General features: G+C 42.9%; 1 protein-coding gene across 3 annotated transcripts in view; it reads right to left on the reverse strand.

The window, feature by feature from the left end:
• Positions 1 to 19,289, reverse strand: part of MATN2 (matrilin 2) — a 170,962-nt gene that overhangs the window by 43,660 nt on the left and 108,013 nt on the right. For all 3 annotated transcript variants that reach the window (XM_047783552.1, XM_047783551.1, XM_047783553.1), the window contains exon 6: positions 14,792 to 14,914. In XM_047783552.1, the coding sequence (XP_047639508.1) occupies positions 14,792 to 14,914 (123 nt within the window). The remainder of the gene's footprint in view (positions 1 to 14,791; positions 14,915 to 19,289) is intronic.

The following is a 19,289-nucleotide window of genomic DNA, read 5'->3' on the forward strand; positions in this document are numbered from 1 at the left end:
ATGCATCATCTAAAACTGCTTGAATAAAGTGGCCACTAATGGGGTCTTAGGGAGGAGTCTTTTTATTTTGATGAGGATTTTTATGGTTTTAAGAAACATATGAACTACACATATCATTGAAGAACTCAGTATCAATGAGTTCCTCCAGCCTGGACTAAAAAAAAAAACAAAACCAGTAAGAGAAAGGTGTACAACAGTCTTGAAAGAAAAAAATATTGAAGCAGATGCCAATTCTTCCCAACTTAAAGTCATGGAAATTTTAGGCGTTCCCATCATGGCGCAGTGGAAATGAATCCGACTAGGAACCAATGAATCCGACTAGGAACCATGAGGTTGAGGGTTCTATCCCCGGCCCCGCCCGGTGGGTTAAGGAACCGGCATTGCAGTGAGCTGTGTCGGATCTGGTGTTGCTGTGGCCCTGGGGTAGGCTGGCAGCTGTAGCTCCGATTAGACCCCTAGCTTGGGAACTTCCATATGCTGCTGGTGTGGCCCTAAAAATAAAAAACAAAAAGACAAAAAAAGAGATAAAGTCATGGAAATTTTAAACATACAAAAATGAACAGAAGAGTTTAAGAAATCCACAGACGCATTACTTGGCTTCAACAGACTCAACCTATGGCTGGCCTTAGTGCCTTTATACTCTCATTCTCCATGCCAAGCTTCCCTGTTACTTGAAAGCAAACCTCAAATGTTATGTCATTTTGTTCATAAATATTTCAAAATGCATCCTTAAAGGACTGGACCTCTTTAAAAATATATAATTGCAATACCACAATCACATATAAAGGTATCTTAAAAAACTTTTTACGTGGAAATGATATTAAATTGACAAAAAGTTGCAAGCGCAAACATACAAGTAGATGTGTACAAAAAACACCTATCCTCTCTCTACCCAGATGCATCTACTGTTAGCATTTTACCCCATGTGCCCATCTCTCTGACTTTTTTGAGGCTAAATTACACACATCACGATCCTTTTTCCTTAAATACAGTGTGTGCTTCCTAAGAGGGAGAGTCTCTTATAGAAAAGTGTAGCCATAAATTTCATGAATTTACATTTATGTAAGACTTTTATTTAATCCACATGTTCTAGTCTTGTCAGCTGATCTAATAGTTTTTTTTAAAAATTTTTATATTTATGGCCACACCTGTGGCACATAGAAGTTCCCAGCTTAGGGGTAGAATCGGAGCTGCAGCTGAGGCTTACACCACAACCACAGCAATGCTGGGTCTGAGCCACATTTGCCACCTACACCACACTACATCCCTTTCCTGAGTGAGGGAAGGGATCAACCCGCATCCCCATGGATTAAGTTGGGTTCTTAACCTGCTGAGCCACAATGGGAACGCCCTAATAATGTTCTCCATGGCATTTTTCATCTTCCAGTACAGGATCCAATACATAGTCAGAGATTATATTTAATTTTCATGCATGCTTAGCTTCCTTTAATCAGGAACCACACTGTCTAAAGCAGCCACTTAGGAGTTCGCATGGTGGCGCAGTAGAAACGAATACAACTAGGTTTGATCCCCGGCCTTGCTCGGTGGGTTAAGGATCCGGCGTTGCTGTGAGCTGTGGTGTAGGTCACAGACACACCTCAGATCCTGTGTGGCTGTGGCTGTGTGTAGGCCGGCAGCTGTTACTCTGATTCGACCCCTAGCCTGGGAACCTCCATGTACTGCAGGTGCTGCCCTAAAAAGCAAAAATAATAAATAAATAAAGCAGCCATTTAAATTAAAATGGACTAAAATTAAATTTAAAATTCAGTTCCTCAGTTGCATTGTCCACATCCTCAGTGCTCAATAGCCACAAAAGCTCCCAACTACTGTATACACAACATTTTTACCATCACAGTCTTCTATTCAGTAGTGACATTTTAGAAACACTTCCACAGCCACTCTTTGTATTTTATGATATGAACATTTTAAAGTAATACAGTCTCCCTTGATTGTTTTTAGTTTTATGGATGTACCATTGACAAAAAACAAACTGTACATACTGAAAATGGACAATTTGATGAGTTTGGACATATGTATGCACCCATGAAACAAGCACAACAATTAAGGTAATGAACTTTATGCACTACTAGTAAAAGTCTTCTCATGCCACTTTCTTTTTTTATTTTTAATTTTAAATTATTTTTATTTTCTCTTTTATTTTATTTATTTATTTATTTAGGTCTTTTTAGGGCTGCACCCAAGGCATATGGAGGTTCCCAGGCTAGGGGTCGAATCGGAGCTACAGCTGCTGGCCTACACTACAGCCACAGCAATTCGGGATCCGAGCCACATCTGCGACCTACACCACAGCTCACAGCAACTCTGGATCCTTAACCCATTGAGCAAGGCCAGGGATCGAACCCATTTCCTCATGGATACTAGATAGGTTCGTTAACCACTGAGCCACAATAGGAACTCCTCACACCACTTTCTAATTCATTCTTCCCCACTTCCTCTGCCCCCAAATAATCTAGATTAGTTTGCATTTTCTAGAATTTGACATAAATGGAATCATAAAGTTGTACTGTTTTTGGTCTGGCTTCTCTCATTTCTCATAATTACTGTGAGATTCATCCATGTCAACAGCTTTTTTTTTTAGTATTGAGTAGTATTGTTGGATATACAACAATTTGTTTACCCATTCACCTGCTGGTGGGGTCTATCACAAAGAAAGCAGCTGTGAACATTCATGTATAGGTTATGGTGTAGACACATATGTTCATTTTTCTCGGGTAAATATCTAGGAGTAGAATGGCTGGGTCATACGGTAGATGTATACTTAATTTCTTAAACATTCCCACCAGTGGTTTATGAGAGTTCCAGTTGCTCCACATCCGCACCAACACTTGGTAAGTTTGGCCCCTCTGGTAGGTGAATAGTGCTTATTTCATTGTGGTTTTTTATTTTGCATTTCCCTAGTGACAAATGCTATTGAACATATTTTTATATGCTTATTCTCCATCTCTAATTTTCTTTGGTGAAGTGTCTGTTCAAATCTTTTGCCCATTTTTATTAGGTTGTTTGTTTCCTTATTAAGTTTGAAGAATTCCTTATGTGTTCTAAAATATACATCTTCTTTTAGATGATATACACTTTGTAAATATTTTTTTCCTAGTCTATGGCTTGCCTTTTCATTTTAGTAATAGCGTCTTTTTTTTTTGGCCATGCTTGTGGCATGCAGAAGTTAGTTCCTCACCACAGCAGCCACCCTCACCACAGCAGTGACAATGCCAGATCCTTTAACCATGAGACCATTGGGGAACTCCCAGGAATAGTGTCTTTTGAAGAATAAAGGTGATGAAGTTCAACGTATTCATTTTGTCTTTTTGTAGTTTGTACTTTTTTACATCTGCTTTATGATATCTTTGCCAAACACCAGGTCACTAAGATATTTTCCTATGTGTTCTTCTATAATTATTAGAGTTTTCAATCTTATATTTAAGTTTACAATCCATTTCTAGTTTATTTTTGAATGTGGTAGGAGGTAAGGGTCAAATTCCTCGGTTTTGCTTGTTTTGTTTTGTTTTGTTTTTTTCTGCATGTGGCAATCCAGTTGCTGCAGTTGCATTTGTTGAAGACATTATCCTCGCCCATCCCCCACCCCATGAATTACCTTGGTACCTTTGTTGAAAATAATTTCACCATATACGTGTGGGTCTATTTCTGGACTCTGTTCTATTCCATAGATCTATACATCCATCCTTACACCAATACCACACTGTCTTGATTACTCCTGCTTTATCATTAGTATTAAAAATCAGGTAGTTTAAATTCAACTTTGTGCATCTTTTTCAAAAAGGACTATTTTAGTCCTTTGCATTTCTACATATGTTTTAGAATCAGCTTATCAAGTTCTATAAAAAAAGCATGCTAAGATTATGATAGATAATGCTTTGATCGATAAATCTGGAAAGGACAGACATCTGAACAATATCGAGTCTTCCAATCCATGAATATGATACATCTGTTTGGTTACGTCTTCTTTAATTTCCCTTAGCCATATTTTATAGCTTTCATTGTACAGGTTTTTCACACCTTTTGTCAGATTTATCCCTAGGTAGCATATATTTTGGATGCCATTATAAATAGGACTTTTAATTTAAATTTTTAAATTTTCCATTCAAAGTATAGAAAAAATAATGGATTTCTGTATATTGACCTTGTCCCCTGCATCCTTAGTAAATGCACTTAATAGTTCTAGAGCTTTTTCATAAATTCAGTGGGAGATGTTATCTGTTAATAAAGATTATTTTTTAATTTAATCATTTGCACTTTGCTTTTATATTTGTATTTATTTTCTCTAATACTGAAAATCCAGGTACAAATGGCATTAACATTATACATGCTTATTGTATCATATATATGTATATATTTAATTTCAAAAATAAGAATAACAATTCACTAAGACTGCTGGAAACAGTTTAAGCTCTTCGGTTTTTTGGTTATCTGCCACTTGGAATGTAAAGTCAACATATTCTGTGCCCGTCACTAAAAATAATTCACGGGGTGATTAGGCTGTTAGGCTCATTTGCTTCAATTTGTGTTCTGCAGGCAATTCTCCAACAGCAATTTGGAGTCCTGTAGTTTAATTCAATTTTGACACTAACTACCTGGAGTTAACATCCAATCTCACAAGGTGAAGGGTGAGGTGCTAACAAGACACCGGCCTCAAGCAGGGTCCCCAGTTACCTCCACTTCTGCACAGCCGATGACAACTTGGGGGCCTCCCACAACTCGCTCCTTTCAGTAATTTACTAGAACCATTCACGGAACTCAGGAAAGTGCTATAATTACTATAGTAGAGATGGTTTTGGGAGTTTCCATCATGGCACAGTGGAAACGAATCTGACTAGCAACCACGAGGTTGCAGGTTCAATCCCTGGCTTTGCTCAGTGGGTTAAGGATTCGGTGTTGCCATGAGCTGTAGTGTAGGTCGCAGATGCGACTCGGATCTGAGGTTGTTGTGGCTGTGGTATAGGCTGGCAGCTACAGCTCTGATTTAACCCCTAGCCTGGGAACCTCCATATGCCACTGGTGTGGCCCTAAAATGCAAAAAAAAAGGATGGTTTTGGGGGTTCCCTTCATGGCTCAGCAGTTAACGAACCCAACTAGGATGCATGAGGACACAGGTTTGATCCCTGGCCCCGCTCAGTGGGTTAAGGATCCAGTGTTGCCATGAGCTGTGGTGTAGGTCAGACTTTGCTCAGATCTCATGTTGCTGTGGCTGTGATGTAGGCCAGCAGCTGTGGCTCTGATTCCACCCCTAGCCTGGGAACTTCCACATGCCTCAAGAGTAGCCCTTAAAAAAAAAAAAAAGATGGTTTTAATTCTTCCTTTCCAATCTAGATTTCAGTTCTTTCCTTTTTTTTCTTCCTTATTGCAATGGTTAGAACCTATAGTCCACACTAAATAGAAGTGGTGAAAGTGGATGCCCTGTTTTGTTCCTCATCTTATATGAAGTCTTTCATCATTCAGTATGAAGTTAGCTGATGGTTTTTTCCTTGATGTACTTTATCAGATTGAGGCAGCTCTCTTCATTCCTAGTTTGCTGAAAGGTTTTTGTTTTTAAGTCATAAATGAATGCCAGGTCTTGTCCAGTGCTCCTTCTGTATCTAATGAGTGGACTCATATGGTTTCTGCTTTTTAGTATGTTAGTGTTTTAAATTTCATTGATCGAGTTTTGAATGTTAAATTATCCTTGAGTTCCTGGGATAAATCCCACTTTTATTTGATTGCTAAAATAATGAAAAAATAACTAAAGATCTTTTGCATGTATTTCATGAGGGGTATTTGTGTGTGTTTTCTATCCTTGCAATGTCTTTTTCTAAGCTTGGTATTAGGAAAATGCTGGCTTTACATTATAAATGTTTCTTCCTCTCCTATTTTCTGGAGGAATTTGTGTAGAATTGGTATTTGAGTTTTTTTCTCAAATGGTAGAATTTAGTAGAATCTACCAATTAAGCCACCTTGCCCTGGAGTTTTCTTTGTGAGAAGGTTTATAAGTACAAGGTCAACTGTTTTAATAGATAGAGGCCTATTTAATCCATAGAGATCTATTTCTTACTGAGTTAATTTTAGTAGTTTGTGTCTTTCAAGGAATTTGTCTATTTAATCTAAGGTGCTGAAATTATTGGCCTAAATTTGTTCATTATTTTCCCTTATTATGCTTTCAATGTTTATAGGATCTGTAATGATGCCTACTCTCTGATTCCTGCTATCGGTAATTGGTCTCTTCTCTCTTTTTCCCCCTGTGATCAGTCTGGCTAGAGGTTCATCAATTTTACTGTTCGGAAACAAAACACCCTTTTTTGACAGCCACATGTAAATCAATGAAATTAGAACACAGCCTCACACCACACACAAAAACAAACTCAAAATGGCTTAAAGACTTAACTATAGGACATGACACCATTAAAACTCTAAGAAGAGAACTTGGGCAAAACATCCTTTGACATAAATCATACCAAAGTTTTCTCAGGTCAGTCTACCCAGCCAATAGAAATAGAGGCAAAAATAAACAAATGGGATGTAATCAAACTCATGAGCTTTTGTACAGCAAAGGAAACCATAAACAAAACAAAGACAACCTACAGAATGGGAGAAAATAGTTTCAAATGATACAACCAACAACAGCTTAATCTCCAAAATATACAAACAACTCAGAAGACTCAAGAGCAAAAAAACAAACAACCCAACTGAAAAATGGGCAGAAGACCTGAGTAGACATTTCTCCAAAGAAGACATACAGATGGCCAACAGACACATCACTAATTTTTAGAGAAGTGCAAATCGAAACTACAATGAGGTACCACTTCACACCAGTCAGAATGGCCATCATTAGTAAGTCTACAAATAACAATGCTGGAGAGGGTGTGGAGAAAAGGGGGAACCTACTTACAATGTTGGTGGGAATGTAAACTGGTACAACCACCATGGAAAACAGTATGGAGATACCTCAGAAAACTCAATATAAAACTACCATATGATCCAGCAATCCCACTCCTGGGCATATATCTGGACAAAACTTTCATTAAAAAAGATACATGCACCCCTATGTTCATTGCAGCACTATTCAAAATAGCCAAGACATAGAAACAACCTAAATGTCCAATGACAGATAAATGGATGAAGAAGACGTGGTACATACACACAACGGAATACTACTCAGTCATAAAAAAGAACAAAATTCAGCCATTTGCAGCAACATGGGTGGAACTAAAGACTCTCATATTAAGTGAGGTAGGTCAGAAAGAGAAAGACAAATACCATATGATATCACTTATATCTGGAATCTAATGTATGACACAAATGAACCTATCTATAGAAAAAAACTGACCCACGGACACAGAGAACAGACTTGTGTTTGCTGGGGGGTACGGGGATGAAGTGGGATGGACTGGGAGTTTGGGGTTAGTAGATGCAAACTATGGCATTTGGAGTAGATAAGCAATGAGATCCTGTTGTATAGCACAGGGAACTATATCTAATCACTTGTGATAGAACATGATGGAGAATAATATGAGAAAAAGAATGTATATATGTATGTATGTATAACTGGGTCACTTTACTGTACAGCAGAAATTGACAAAACATTGTAAATCAACTATAACAAAAAACTTTCAAAGAAAAAAAAAGAAAATGCACATGATATAACTTTATACTGTATGATCACAAATCTATAAAAAAGATACATATGCATTAAAAAAGACCAAGAGAAATGTAGCAAATCAGTATTAACAATGGTTAGTGCTGTGTGATGAGATTACAGATCATTTCATTTATACAATTTCATTTCTATACTACCTGGTTTTCTGCAATGAGTCTATATTACTTTTGCAATTAGAAGAAGGTTTTTTAAAATAAATATCCACATACATAATCGTGAAACTAGTTGCCATGGAAAATGGCAGAAATAAAATAGAAAAAAGAACAGTGTGGGGGGGTGCCCAGTAATTTGGAGAAGAAAATCATCAGGTAACATTGCTGGGAACAATATGTACAGCACCTACACCCAAGACACAAGATACTGGCAAACAAACAAAGCCAGTTTGGGATCTCAGTTTAGGGGTGTGGCTATGAGTTCTCAGGAATTGCTGGAATGTGGGGAGACAGGAAGTGAATGTATGGCTGTGGAGAGGGCAAGCTTTATGCTCTCTGGACCACAACACCTGCCTCACCATCTCTCACTCTATTCTAGTCATATAGACTTCCCTGCTGTTCCCCAGCATTGCCAGGCATCACAGTTTCTGCCTCAGGGCCTTTGCACCCGTGCTGTTTCCTCTGCTTCAAAAGTCTACTCCTTCCCTCAACTTCTTCAAGTCTTTGACCAAATGGCACTTTCTTTTCTTTTCTTTTTTTAAATTTTTTGCTTTTTAGGGCCGCACCTGTGGCATGGGGAAGTTTCCAGGATAGGGGTTAAATCGGAGCTACAGCTGCTGGCCTACGTCACAGCCACAGCAACGCCAGATCTGAGCTGCGTCTGCAACCTACACCACAGCTCACGGCAATGCCAGATCCTTAACCCACTGAGTGAGGCCAGGGATCAAACCTGCAACCTCATGGTTCCTAATCAGATTTGTTTCCACTGTGCATGATGGGAACTCCTTGAAATCCTTTATGTTTCTCAAGAAAAGACCCTGAACATCTGAGAATGTTCTTGCGCCAGTTCAGGAGTTTCTTTAGGTCTCTAAAAGCCATGCCACCAGGAGTTCCCATCATGGCTCAGTGGTAACGAATCTGACTAGTATCCATGAGGATGCAGGTTCAATCCCTGGCCTCGCTCAGTGGGTTAAGGATCCAGCGTCTCTATGAGCTGTGGTGTGGTCACAGATGTGGCTCGCATCTGGTGTTGCTATGGCTATGATGTAGGTCAGCAGCGACAGCTCCAGTTTGACTCCTAGCCTAGGAACTTCCATGTGCCTTGGGTGCGGCCCTAAAAAAAAAAAAAAAAAAAGCTAAAAAATACATAAAAGCTGTACCACCATATGATCCAGCAATTCTACTTCTAAGTATACACCCAAGAGTTGAAGCAGGGACTTGAACAGATGTGGATATACCCATTACCCATGCTCATAGCAGCGTATTCACAATAACCAGGAGTTCCCACTGTGGCGCAACAGGATGGGTGACATCTTTGCAGGGCCAGGATGCAGGTTTGATCCCTGGCCTGGCACGGTGGTTTAAAGGATCTGGCATTGCTACAGCTGGTCACAACTGTGGTTCAGATCTGATCCCTGGTCCGGGAACTCCATACCCTGTGGGGCCGCCAGAAAACAAAACCAAAAAAACCCACCAAGGGGTGAGAACAATCCCAGTGAATGAAGGACCAAAAGGAGGTGTACACATACAATAGAATATTCCCTTTTTTTTTTGGCTTTTTAGCGCTACACCTATGGCATATGGAGGTTCCTAGGCTAGGGGTAGAATTAGAGCTACAGCTGCCGGCCAACACCACAGCCACAGCCACATCAGATCTGAGCCACACCTGCAATCTACATCACAGCTCACAGTACCTCTGGATCCTTAACCACTGAGCGAGGCCAGGGATCAAACCTGCAACCTCATGGTTCCTGGTCAGATGCATTTCCACTGTGCCACGACTGGAACTCCAACAATGGAATATTCTCGAGCCTTAAAAAGGAAGGACAGTCCGACATCTGCTACATCCTGGATGGGCCTTGAGGACATTATGCTAAGTGAAATATGCCAGACACAGAAGGATAAATATTGTATGATTCTGCTTACATAAGGTTCCTAGATCAGCCAAATTTATTGGGATGGAAAGTAGGAAGTAGAATGGGGGCTGCCAGGGCCTGGAGGGGGAAGGAGGATTGGGGCATTATTATTTAATGGGTACAGAGTTTCAGTTTAGGGAGATGAAAAAGTTCTGTAGCTGGGTGGTAGAGAGGCTGTCCAGCACCACGAAAGTACTTAATGCCTCTGAACTGTACCCTGACAAAACAGTTACACTGGTAAATTTCATATTATGTATATTTTACTACAGTTAGAAAAAGAGTCTTGTCAACATTTTGCCAATTGATGGCACTTGCATGCTTCTATCCTTTTCCTCTCTAGAAAATATTCAGATAGGGAGTTCCCATCGTGGCCCAGAGAAAACCAATTTGACTAGCATCTGTGAGGCGCACGTTCAATCCCTGGCCTTGCTTAGTGGGTTAAGGATCCCGAGTTGCTGTGGCTGTGGTGTAGGCTGGCAGCTGTAACTCTGATTAGACCCCTAGCCTGGGAAGCTCCATATACTGCGGGTGTGGCCCTAAAAAGACAAAAAAAGAAAATATTCAGATAGATTTGTATGGGTTGCTTTAGGGTAAGGAAGTTGTATAAAAGGGGGTGCTTTTTTGAACACTGCTTACACATTTCAATTATATGATATGTTCAGAAACATAAAGCATTTTTATGTACCTTTTGGCTTAATCATAAATTAATCATGTTTGGTATATTACATTGACTAGTCTACCTTTTTTCACCAATAATTACACACTTAATAATTAGATTAGCTTTCAAATATACTTTTGGTTAAAAATAGAGACTGAAATTTAAGACACTGAGTATCTTTTATTTCATCTTTTTTGCAAGTTTATGAGGGAGCGGAAAAATTTTTTTTAAATCTCTCAACATCACAGCAGTAGCCAGGCTCTGACTTGGCTGGAAGCTCATGTGATGCCTCATTAATGACTAACAGGACGTTGCCTTGATTCTGAGCTTCTGTCTCTATCCTCTGAACAAGTCCCCATTTCTCAGTTTGTTTTCCTGTTTTTGTCACAGATCTGGAGCATTCCTAAGCAGCATCTCAGTTCTTTTTTTTTTTTTTTTTCCCCGGTCTTTTTAGGGCCACACCCATGGCATATGGAAGTCCCCAGGCTAGGGGTGGACTCGGTACCTACATCACAGCCACAGCAACATTGGCTCCTTAATCCACTGAGCCAGGCCAGGGATCGAACCCACGTCCTGGGTACCAGTCAGGTTCGTTACCACTGAGCCACACCAGGAACTCCAGCGTCCCGGTTCTTACAACCAGACTGCCTATTCCTGATTCTCCCAGCCTCCCAAGTCCTCTGGGGGTCTCCATTCTCTTGCCAGTCCCCTTTCCCAGGGCTGGGTCCCTGCCCTGTCCCCCAGCATGGTGGGAAGGGAGCCCTTTTAAGGGACGTATCTCCTGGATGCCGTTAGCCCGGAGCCTTCGGATTGCCCTGCACCCTTCTCTGCCCACATGCCGGGGTAGCCCACTTCTGGGTCTTGACCCCAACAGGGCCCAGAGACAGCTGAACTGAGGGCTCTGTGCCTTGTTGCTGAGGCCTCACAGCTGGACAAGCCTCTCCCCTGACTTTCAGCCAGAACCCTCTCCCAGGCCCCCCACACTGTACCATCCACTTCTAGGGTCTCCTGGCACTATCCTGGGGCTCATTATTCTCCATATCCCATGAGATTCTGGGATGAAAGACATGCTAAGCCCCAGTATGGGGGGGGGCATGGTGAGGCTCTGGGAACAGGGGTGGGGGTGGAAGTCAGGAAACCCCAGCCAGGGAAGGCATTCTGCAAAGGCAGGAAGGAGAACAGACTGCATACTAGGCAGGCCTCAGCCCAGGGCGGCAGCAGCATCCCCACTGCTTCTGGTCCAACTGATCTCCTCCTTCCCTGAGAAGGGTCTTACCTGTATCACCCTGAGAGCCCTCGGTCAGGTAACCCCTTGCAGGTGACTGAGCTGGCTCTGTGTGGCTTGAGTTCCCCAACCAGCCTCCAGGGGAAGCCTGAGGCCAAGTCTTGAATTTTTCAGGCACTATGAAACTTAGCCCAGGCAGGTGGTATATGCTCAATAAATTCCAAAGTCCCAAAAGTCTCTGAAGCCGGGGTCATCCCTTAAAAGAACGTGCTTGGCATCAGGCAACATGCTACAGGGTTTATAAGAATCCTCCTGCTCCGTCTTCAAGACAATGCTACAAAGTAGGCAGTGTTATCTTCCCAACTGTTTCAAGCTGAGGAAACGGAGGCATCCATAACCTGCCCAAGATCATCCAGCCAAAAAGCAGATGAGCTGGGATTTGATCTGAGGCAGAAGCTGCCCCCTTGGCAGCTCATGGCCTCCCGATGGATGGAGAGAACTGACTCATCGGTCCAGCAACCACAACTCCCCTAACACGACCGCAGCCCGGGCTGCTGGTTCACAGCTCAGAGTATTCAGAACGGATGACTAGGAACAGAAGTCCATTTACCCTTCACTCACTCTCTCCATAAATAACTGCACGCCAATCATATCAGGGCATGGAGATGAGCCTGTCTGGCTGATATTTTTGCTCATCTTTCCTCCTCCTGGCTACCTCTATCCCACCCTTCTCTGCCTGGTGAAGGACGGCTCTGCCTTCAAGACTCAGCCAAGGCATCTTCTCCAAGAAGGACCTGTTCATTGCTACTCGTGTGTGCTCTGGGCTCCAGAAATGTATGTGCTGTTTTGCTTTAAACATAATTTTTTTTCCTTTTTTTAGGGCCGCACCCAGGGCATATGGAGGTTCCCAGGCTGGGGGTCAAATCAGAGCTGTAGCTTCGGCCTCCACCACAGCTCACGGCAACGCCAGATCCTTAACCCACTGAGCGAGGCCAGGGATCGAACCCACAACCTCATGGTTCCTAGTTGGATTCCTTTCTGCTGAGCCACAATGGGAACTCCCTCTTTTCAGATTCTTTTCCCTTATAGGTTATCACAAAATACTGAATGTGCTGTGCTGTATAGTAGGTCCTTGTTGTTTATCTATTTTATATATGGTGATGTGTATCTGTTAATCCCGAACTCCTATTTATCCTTCTCCACCTCCTCCCCCGCCCCACTGACATGCCTTTCCTGTGTCCCTTATGGTTCCATACGCCACCCCTGCCACCAGCTCTGGTGTTTGTAAACTGCTGATATTTAGGGACTGAAGAGCAAGTTTAAGTTTCAGGAGTTTGAGGGGATGCTTTTTAAATGGTACAGGCATATCCTGCTTAACTTAATAGATGTTTTTAGCAAGGTGAGTCGAGGAACTTTTTATGAGTTGAAATCCTGTTTTCTCGTTGGTGTCAGAGGTGACTTCTTTTAAGTTGCACTTAAATTTCCTTTGAAAAAACACTTTAAAAACAAGCTGTTCTCAAGTGAATCTCTCTAGAGGATAACTATCCACACACAATCCCTTAAGTGCTCTGATGTATCTTTATAGTTAAAAGAATAAGGAGTTCCCTTCGTGGTGCAGCGGAAACAAATCTAAGAACCATGAGGTTGTGGGTTCTATCCCTGGCCTGGCTCAGTGGGTTAAGGACCCAGTGTTGCCATGAGCTGTGGTGTAGGTGGCAGACGAGGCTCAGATCTGGCGTTGCGGTGGCTGTGGCATCGGCTGGTGGCTAAAGCTCTGATTGACCCCTGGCTTGGGAACCTCCATATGCCGCGAGTGCAGCTCCAAAAAGCAAAATAAAGAAAGAAAGAAAGAAAAGAAAAGAATGCTTTTGGAATCCATTTGCAAAATTAATGACCACCCTCTGTTTATAAACTGCTATGGTCTGATTTGGGGAGCTCAAATTATTTTTGATGTGTATGTATATAGTTAAAATCAAATAGAACTCAAAAGCTCAAATAGAAACTAAGCAGTTCTCTGCAAAGTGCCTTCTACCTACCTTCCCCCACCCCAACCCCCCACCCAGGAGAAACCACAGTCAATTCCTTTTGGCTCAGCGATTTTCCTTTGCTTGTGTGGAGTCAGAGCTGAAGGCCACAAGCCACAAAGCTCCAGCGAAAGTATTTCTTAAGCCCTGTCAATACTGGTGGGCACAGCCAGACTGAGCCAGCAGGAGGTAAGGTGATCTGATGGTTGACTCGCTCTACAGATCCTGGAGGAACACAGCCCTGTGTGGTCTCCATCAGGGATACATACCTTCATCAGACGCTGTGGAGGGTGACATTGAAAGAGAGTGGCCTGGGCATATACCCGGACAAAACTTTCCTTAAAAAAGACATACGCACCCGCATGTTCATTGCAGCACTATTCACAATAGTCAAGACGTGGAAACAACCCAAATGTCCATCGACAGATGATTAGATTAGGAAGATGTGGTATATATACACCATGAAATACTACTCAGCCATAAAAAAGAACAAAATCCTGCCATTTGCAGCAACATGGATGGAACTAGAGACTCTGGTACTGAGTGAAGAAAGTCAGAAAGAGAAAGACAAATACCATATGATATCACTTATATCTGGAAACTAATATATGGCACAAATGAACCTTTCCACAGAAAAGAAAACCATGGACTTGGAGAACAGACTTGTGGTTGCCAAGGGGGAGACGGAGGGAGCAGGGTGGATTGGGATCTTAGGGTTAATAGATGCAAACAATTGCCTTTGGAATGGATTAACAATGAGATCCTGCTGCGTAGCCCTGGGAACTATGTCTAGTCACTTATGATGGAGCATAATAATGTGAGAAAAAAGAATGTATACATGTATGTGTAACTGGGTCACCTTGCTGTACAGTAGGAAAAAAAAATGTATTGGGAAAATTTTTAAAAAGTAAAAAAAAAGACAGAAAGAAGGAAAGAAAGAGAGTGGGCTACGGTCTCAGGACAAGGTAAGAAAGGCCTGAAAAAAGAGGAACAGGGACAGAAAGTATAAGACCTCCTACCCCAGCACATAATCCTATGCTACTTTATGCTTGGGAGTTTTCCATAGCCGCAGTGCCTACTGCAATAGGATCCAAAACTCACGTGTGTGTGTGTGTGTGTGTGTGTGTGTGTGTGTGTGTGTGTAACTTACTTGCACATGTTTTCTTATCTGGGTTCAGAGCAAATCCTTTAGGGCACCGGCAGACGTAGGAGGTGTCAGCATTTACACACTCGTGTTCACATCCGTGGTTTTCTGAGGCACAGTAGTCCACAGCTGTCAAAATTAAAACACAGAGTTTAAGGAGGTAAAGGGCAGAGGAAAGTAGAGCATACTTATGACCAATAAGTTAGGATGAATGTTGTTATTCCCAAAAGAGGATGGATAAATAAATATGAATCTAAAACCGCCCTTGCGGGGAAAAAAAAAAAAAATCAGGAGTCTGAATCAGATAATTCATCTCAGAAGATACTACAGAACCTACAAACAATTCTATTTAAAAGTTAAAGGAGTTCCTGTTGTGGCACAGCAGAAACAAATCCGACTAGGAACCATGAGGTTGTGGGTTTGATCCCTGGCCTTGCTCAGTGGGTTAAGGATCCAGCGTTGCTGTGAGCTGAGGCATGGGTTGCAGACACGGCTTGGATCTGGTGTTGCTGTGGCTGGGGTGTAGGCTGGCGTCTACAGCTCTGATTAGATCCCTAGCCTGGGAACCTCCATATGCCACGAGTGTGGCCTTAAAAAGATAAAAGACAAAAAACCAGAAAAAGTTAAAGAAATGCAAATGGAAACAATAGCGAGGCACACTTACACTTCATCAGCTACAAAAGTCAAGACAAGATAAAACCTAATGATGGCAAGACAGCACAGAAACAGGCAGAGTTACTAACAATGGGTGGCATTACAAACTGATAAACACTGGACAATATTCACTCTGGAAATGTGACCCCAAGACATAACTGAAAAAAGGAGGAAATTAACCATATGAATATAAGCTCTTTATAGGAGTATTATTTACAGTGATAGAAAAATTCTGGAAACTAAAAGGAGCACTTAATAAGGATAAAGAGTTCAGTCATTTGCAAGCAAATGCACTGGCCTATTTCTCATCCATGCTATGAATATTCACTGAGCATTTCCTCTGGGGCTGGCCCATAGCAGCTAAGGATGGAACAAAAGAAAAAAAAAAAAAAGACAAAAACTCCAGTTAGAGATGCTTACATTTGGATGGCAGTAGTACATAAAAAAATAAAATAAGTAAGTAAAGAACATAGTCTCTGGAGGGTGGAGAGTTTCTGGAGCAAAAATGGCAAAAAGGATCAGAGACTGTAGCGGGGTGCGGCGAGAGGGAAGGTGTGATAATAGCAGTGGTCAGGAAAGCCCTTACTGGGAAGGTAGTGGTTGAGCGGAGTCTTGAATGAGGTACGAGCCATGAGGATACCTGGGAGGGAGCACCCGGGCAAAGAGAACCGCAGGTGCAAAGGCCCGGAGGTGCGAATCTGCCTGGTGTGCTGGAGGACCAGCAAGGAGGCCAGGCTGGCTGGAGCAGAGAGGGGCGGAGATGAGAACGAGTACAGATCAGGAGGGACGGTGGAGCCGCTGCCAGGACTTTGGCTTTTACTCTGAGTCATCAGAGCGTTCCGAACAAAGGAATCAAGAAGAGACCATAGCAGGCAAATGGGACCTCAGAAAACTGGCTACGAGGCTACAATAATCCCAATGAGGAATGGTGCAGGCTTAAACCAGTACGGTGCAGGCAGGAAGTGGAGGAGGGGAGAGGGGAGTGGTGTCCCCTCAAAAAGAAATGCTGAAGTCCTAATCCCTGGGACCTATGAATGTGATCTGATCTGGAAATAGGGTCTTTGTAAATACAATCAAGTTAAGATGAGGTCAGGAGTCTGGGGCCTAATCCAACACAACTGGTGTCCTTATAAGAAGAGAAGAACGGAATTCCCTGGTGGCAGAGTGATTAAGGGTTTGGTGTTGTCATGGCCCGTTTTCCCCAGGTCTGGGAATTTCTGCAAGCCCTGGGCATGACCAAAACAATGAAGAGAAGAATGCCACTTGAAGGCAGATTAGAGTGATGCAGCTACAAACTGAGGAGCACCGAGGACCAAGAGCCACCAAAAAAAGCAAGGAAGGATTCTCCAGTGCAGGTTGCAGAGGGGGCACCACCCTGCAGCACTCTGATGTCAGGCTTCTACCCTCCCCGCCCCCCAGAGCCAGGGGCCAATACATTTCTGCTGTTTTCAGTCACCTGGGGTGTGGTACTTTGTTCCAGCATCCCTAGGAAAGGAACGCACCAGGTTTATCTTGAAAGTGGGGCCAAGAAGATTCCTGCTCGATTAGAGGTGAGGCCAGGGAAAAAGAGAGGGATGAAGGCAAACTCAGGGATGGAGAAGGTGCCAGTGGAGTGGTTTTTTCGTTTGTTCGCTTTGTTTTTAGGGCCACACCCACAGCATATGGAAGTTCCCAGGCTGGGGGCTGAATTGGACCTACAGTTGCTGGCCCATGCCACAGCCACAGCCACACCAGATCCGAAACTCATCTGCAACCTGCACCACAGCTCACAGCAATGCCAGAGCCTTGACCCACTGAGCCAGGCCAGGGATCAAACCCACATCCTCAGGGATACTAGTCAGGTTTCTAACCCGCTGAGCCACAACGGGAACTCCTGGAGTGGGTTTTTGAAGGAAAGATCAGGACTTCCATTCTGGCCATTAGGTAGTTATTAACATTATAATTCCAACATAATTGTAAATAGGAAGACAAATGTACTTTGATGAAAAAAGTACATCCGTGGAGTTCCCGTCATGTCTCAACGGTTAGTGAATCTGACTAGGAACCATGAGGTTGCGGGTTCGATCCCTGGCCTTGCTCAGTGGGTTAAGGATCACAGATGCAGCTTGAATCCCACGTTGCTGTGGCTCTGGTGTAGGCTGGCGGCTACAGCTCCGATTTGACCCCTAGCCTGGGAATCTCCATACGCCGCAGGAGCGGCCCTAGAAAAGACAAAAAAAAAAGTGTAGATCCGAAAGCTGTACATTTACAGTGACTACACCCAGGTAAATATAGCTCTACGACAAAGGCAGAAAATGAGACATGAAAATGACTGCAGAGTTCTCTTGAAGCACAGCAGGTTAAGGATCCAGGGTTGTCACTGCTGTGGCTCGGGTTTGATCCCTGGCCTGGGAACTTCCATCGCTGTGGGTTCAGTCAAAAAAAAAAAAGGTTTCCCTCTATATAATGGTTTAGGGTATTTTAATATTAAAATTTGTAAATAATAACAAGGAAGTGGACTCTGCAAAGTTAAAACACACATACAATTTAGAAAAGCAAAACCATACATTGAGAAGACAATAGCGTATTTAATATAGTTATCAAGAAATGCCAAGGGAAAAGCTAAAGATTTTTAAAGGGTAATAATGTGTATTGTGTTTATTCTTTTGATCCCAGCTCCATTAGGTTTCTGATCAAGTAGTGTTTTTTTGCAACTTGACTCCCTGTAGCGTTCTAATAGAGCCTGGTATTTGTGGGTTTGGTACACAAGCTGTCTGGTGGGAACAGTGTATCTATATAGTCTCAGGATCTGAATGTTGTGGACATTAGCCAGTTGTTGGAGTTGAGTCATCACATAAACACTGAGCTTGCACCAAATCCTTCTAAAAGTTAATGTCTCATCTTTCAGGAACCAATGTATCATTACACGAATAAATGGGGGACAATGAAGGCACAGAGATCAAGGATACCAAGCCCTGGCACGTGCCCCAGGCTGCATGTCACAGGAGTGTGCCATGCTGTGGACCACACTAGCCTGAATCATTAGCAGGAGCCCCGTCCACCCTCCATCCGCCCCATCTCCCACCCCCCACCTCCTTATGCCTGATCTGCCATCTTGAAAATCTCCCAGTGTGGAGTTTGCTGGTCCCACTTCAGGCCACCCACTTGTTTGTATCCCTTCCAATGTGAAGAGCTGCTCATCTGCCTTCCATGTTCCAGGATGCTGACAGCACCACAGTGAGGAGTCACAGTACCTAAAAGGCAGAAACACAGACTCTACCTCTCTCTTGAATGTCCTCTTACACACCACGGGGTGTCATCTCTGAGCCCAGTCATCTTTGTCCCTCAGAGGGACAGGTGAGTAGGCTGGTCCCATAGCAGCCTGGGAGAGACTAGAAGCTCTGCTCAGACCTAAAGCCTAAGCCACATACTCCAATCTCGCCTTTTTTTCCAGAGTGCGCTAGAATGTGGGATCAGGTATTAATAACATTGCATATTAGAAGCTCTTTTAATTGACCTACTGTTAACTAACTTCTGATCAGTCTCTAATTTTCTTTTCTTTTCTTTTTTTTTTTTTGTCTTTTTGCCTTTTTCTAGGGCCACTCCCACAGCATATGGAGGTTCCCAGGCTAGGGGTCCAATCAGAGCTGCAGCCACCGGCCTACACCACATCCACAGCAACTCAGGATCTGAGCCACGTCTGCGACCTTCACCACAGCTCATGGCAACGCAGGATCCTTAACCCACTGAGCAAGGCCAGGGATCGAACCCGCAACCTCATGGTTCCTAGTCCAATTCGTTAACCACTGAGCCACACCAGGAACTCCTTCTTTTCTTTTTTTCTTTTTCTTTTCTTTTTATAGCCATACCT

This window comes from Phacochoerus africanus, chromosome 6 (genome assembly GCF_016906955.1).
Source record: "Phacochoerus africanus isolate WHEZ1 chromosome 6, ROS_Pafr_v1, whole genome shotgun sequence".
NCBI classification, from domain to species: domain Eukaryota; kingdom Metazoa; phylum Chordata; class Mammalia; order Artiodactyla; family Suidae; genus Phacochoerus; species Phacochoerus africanus.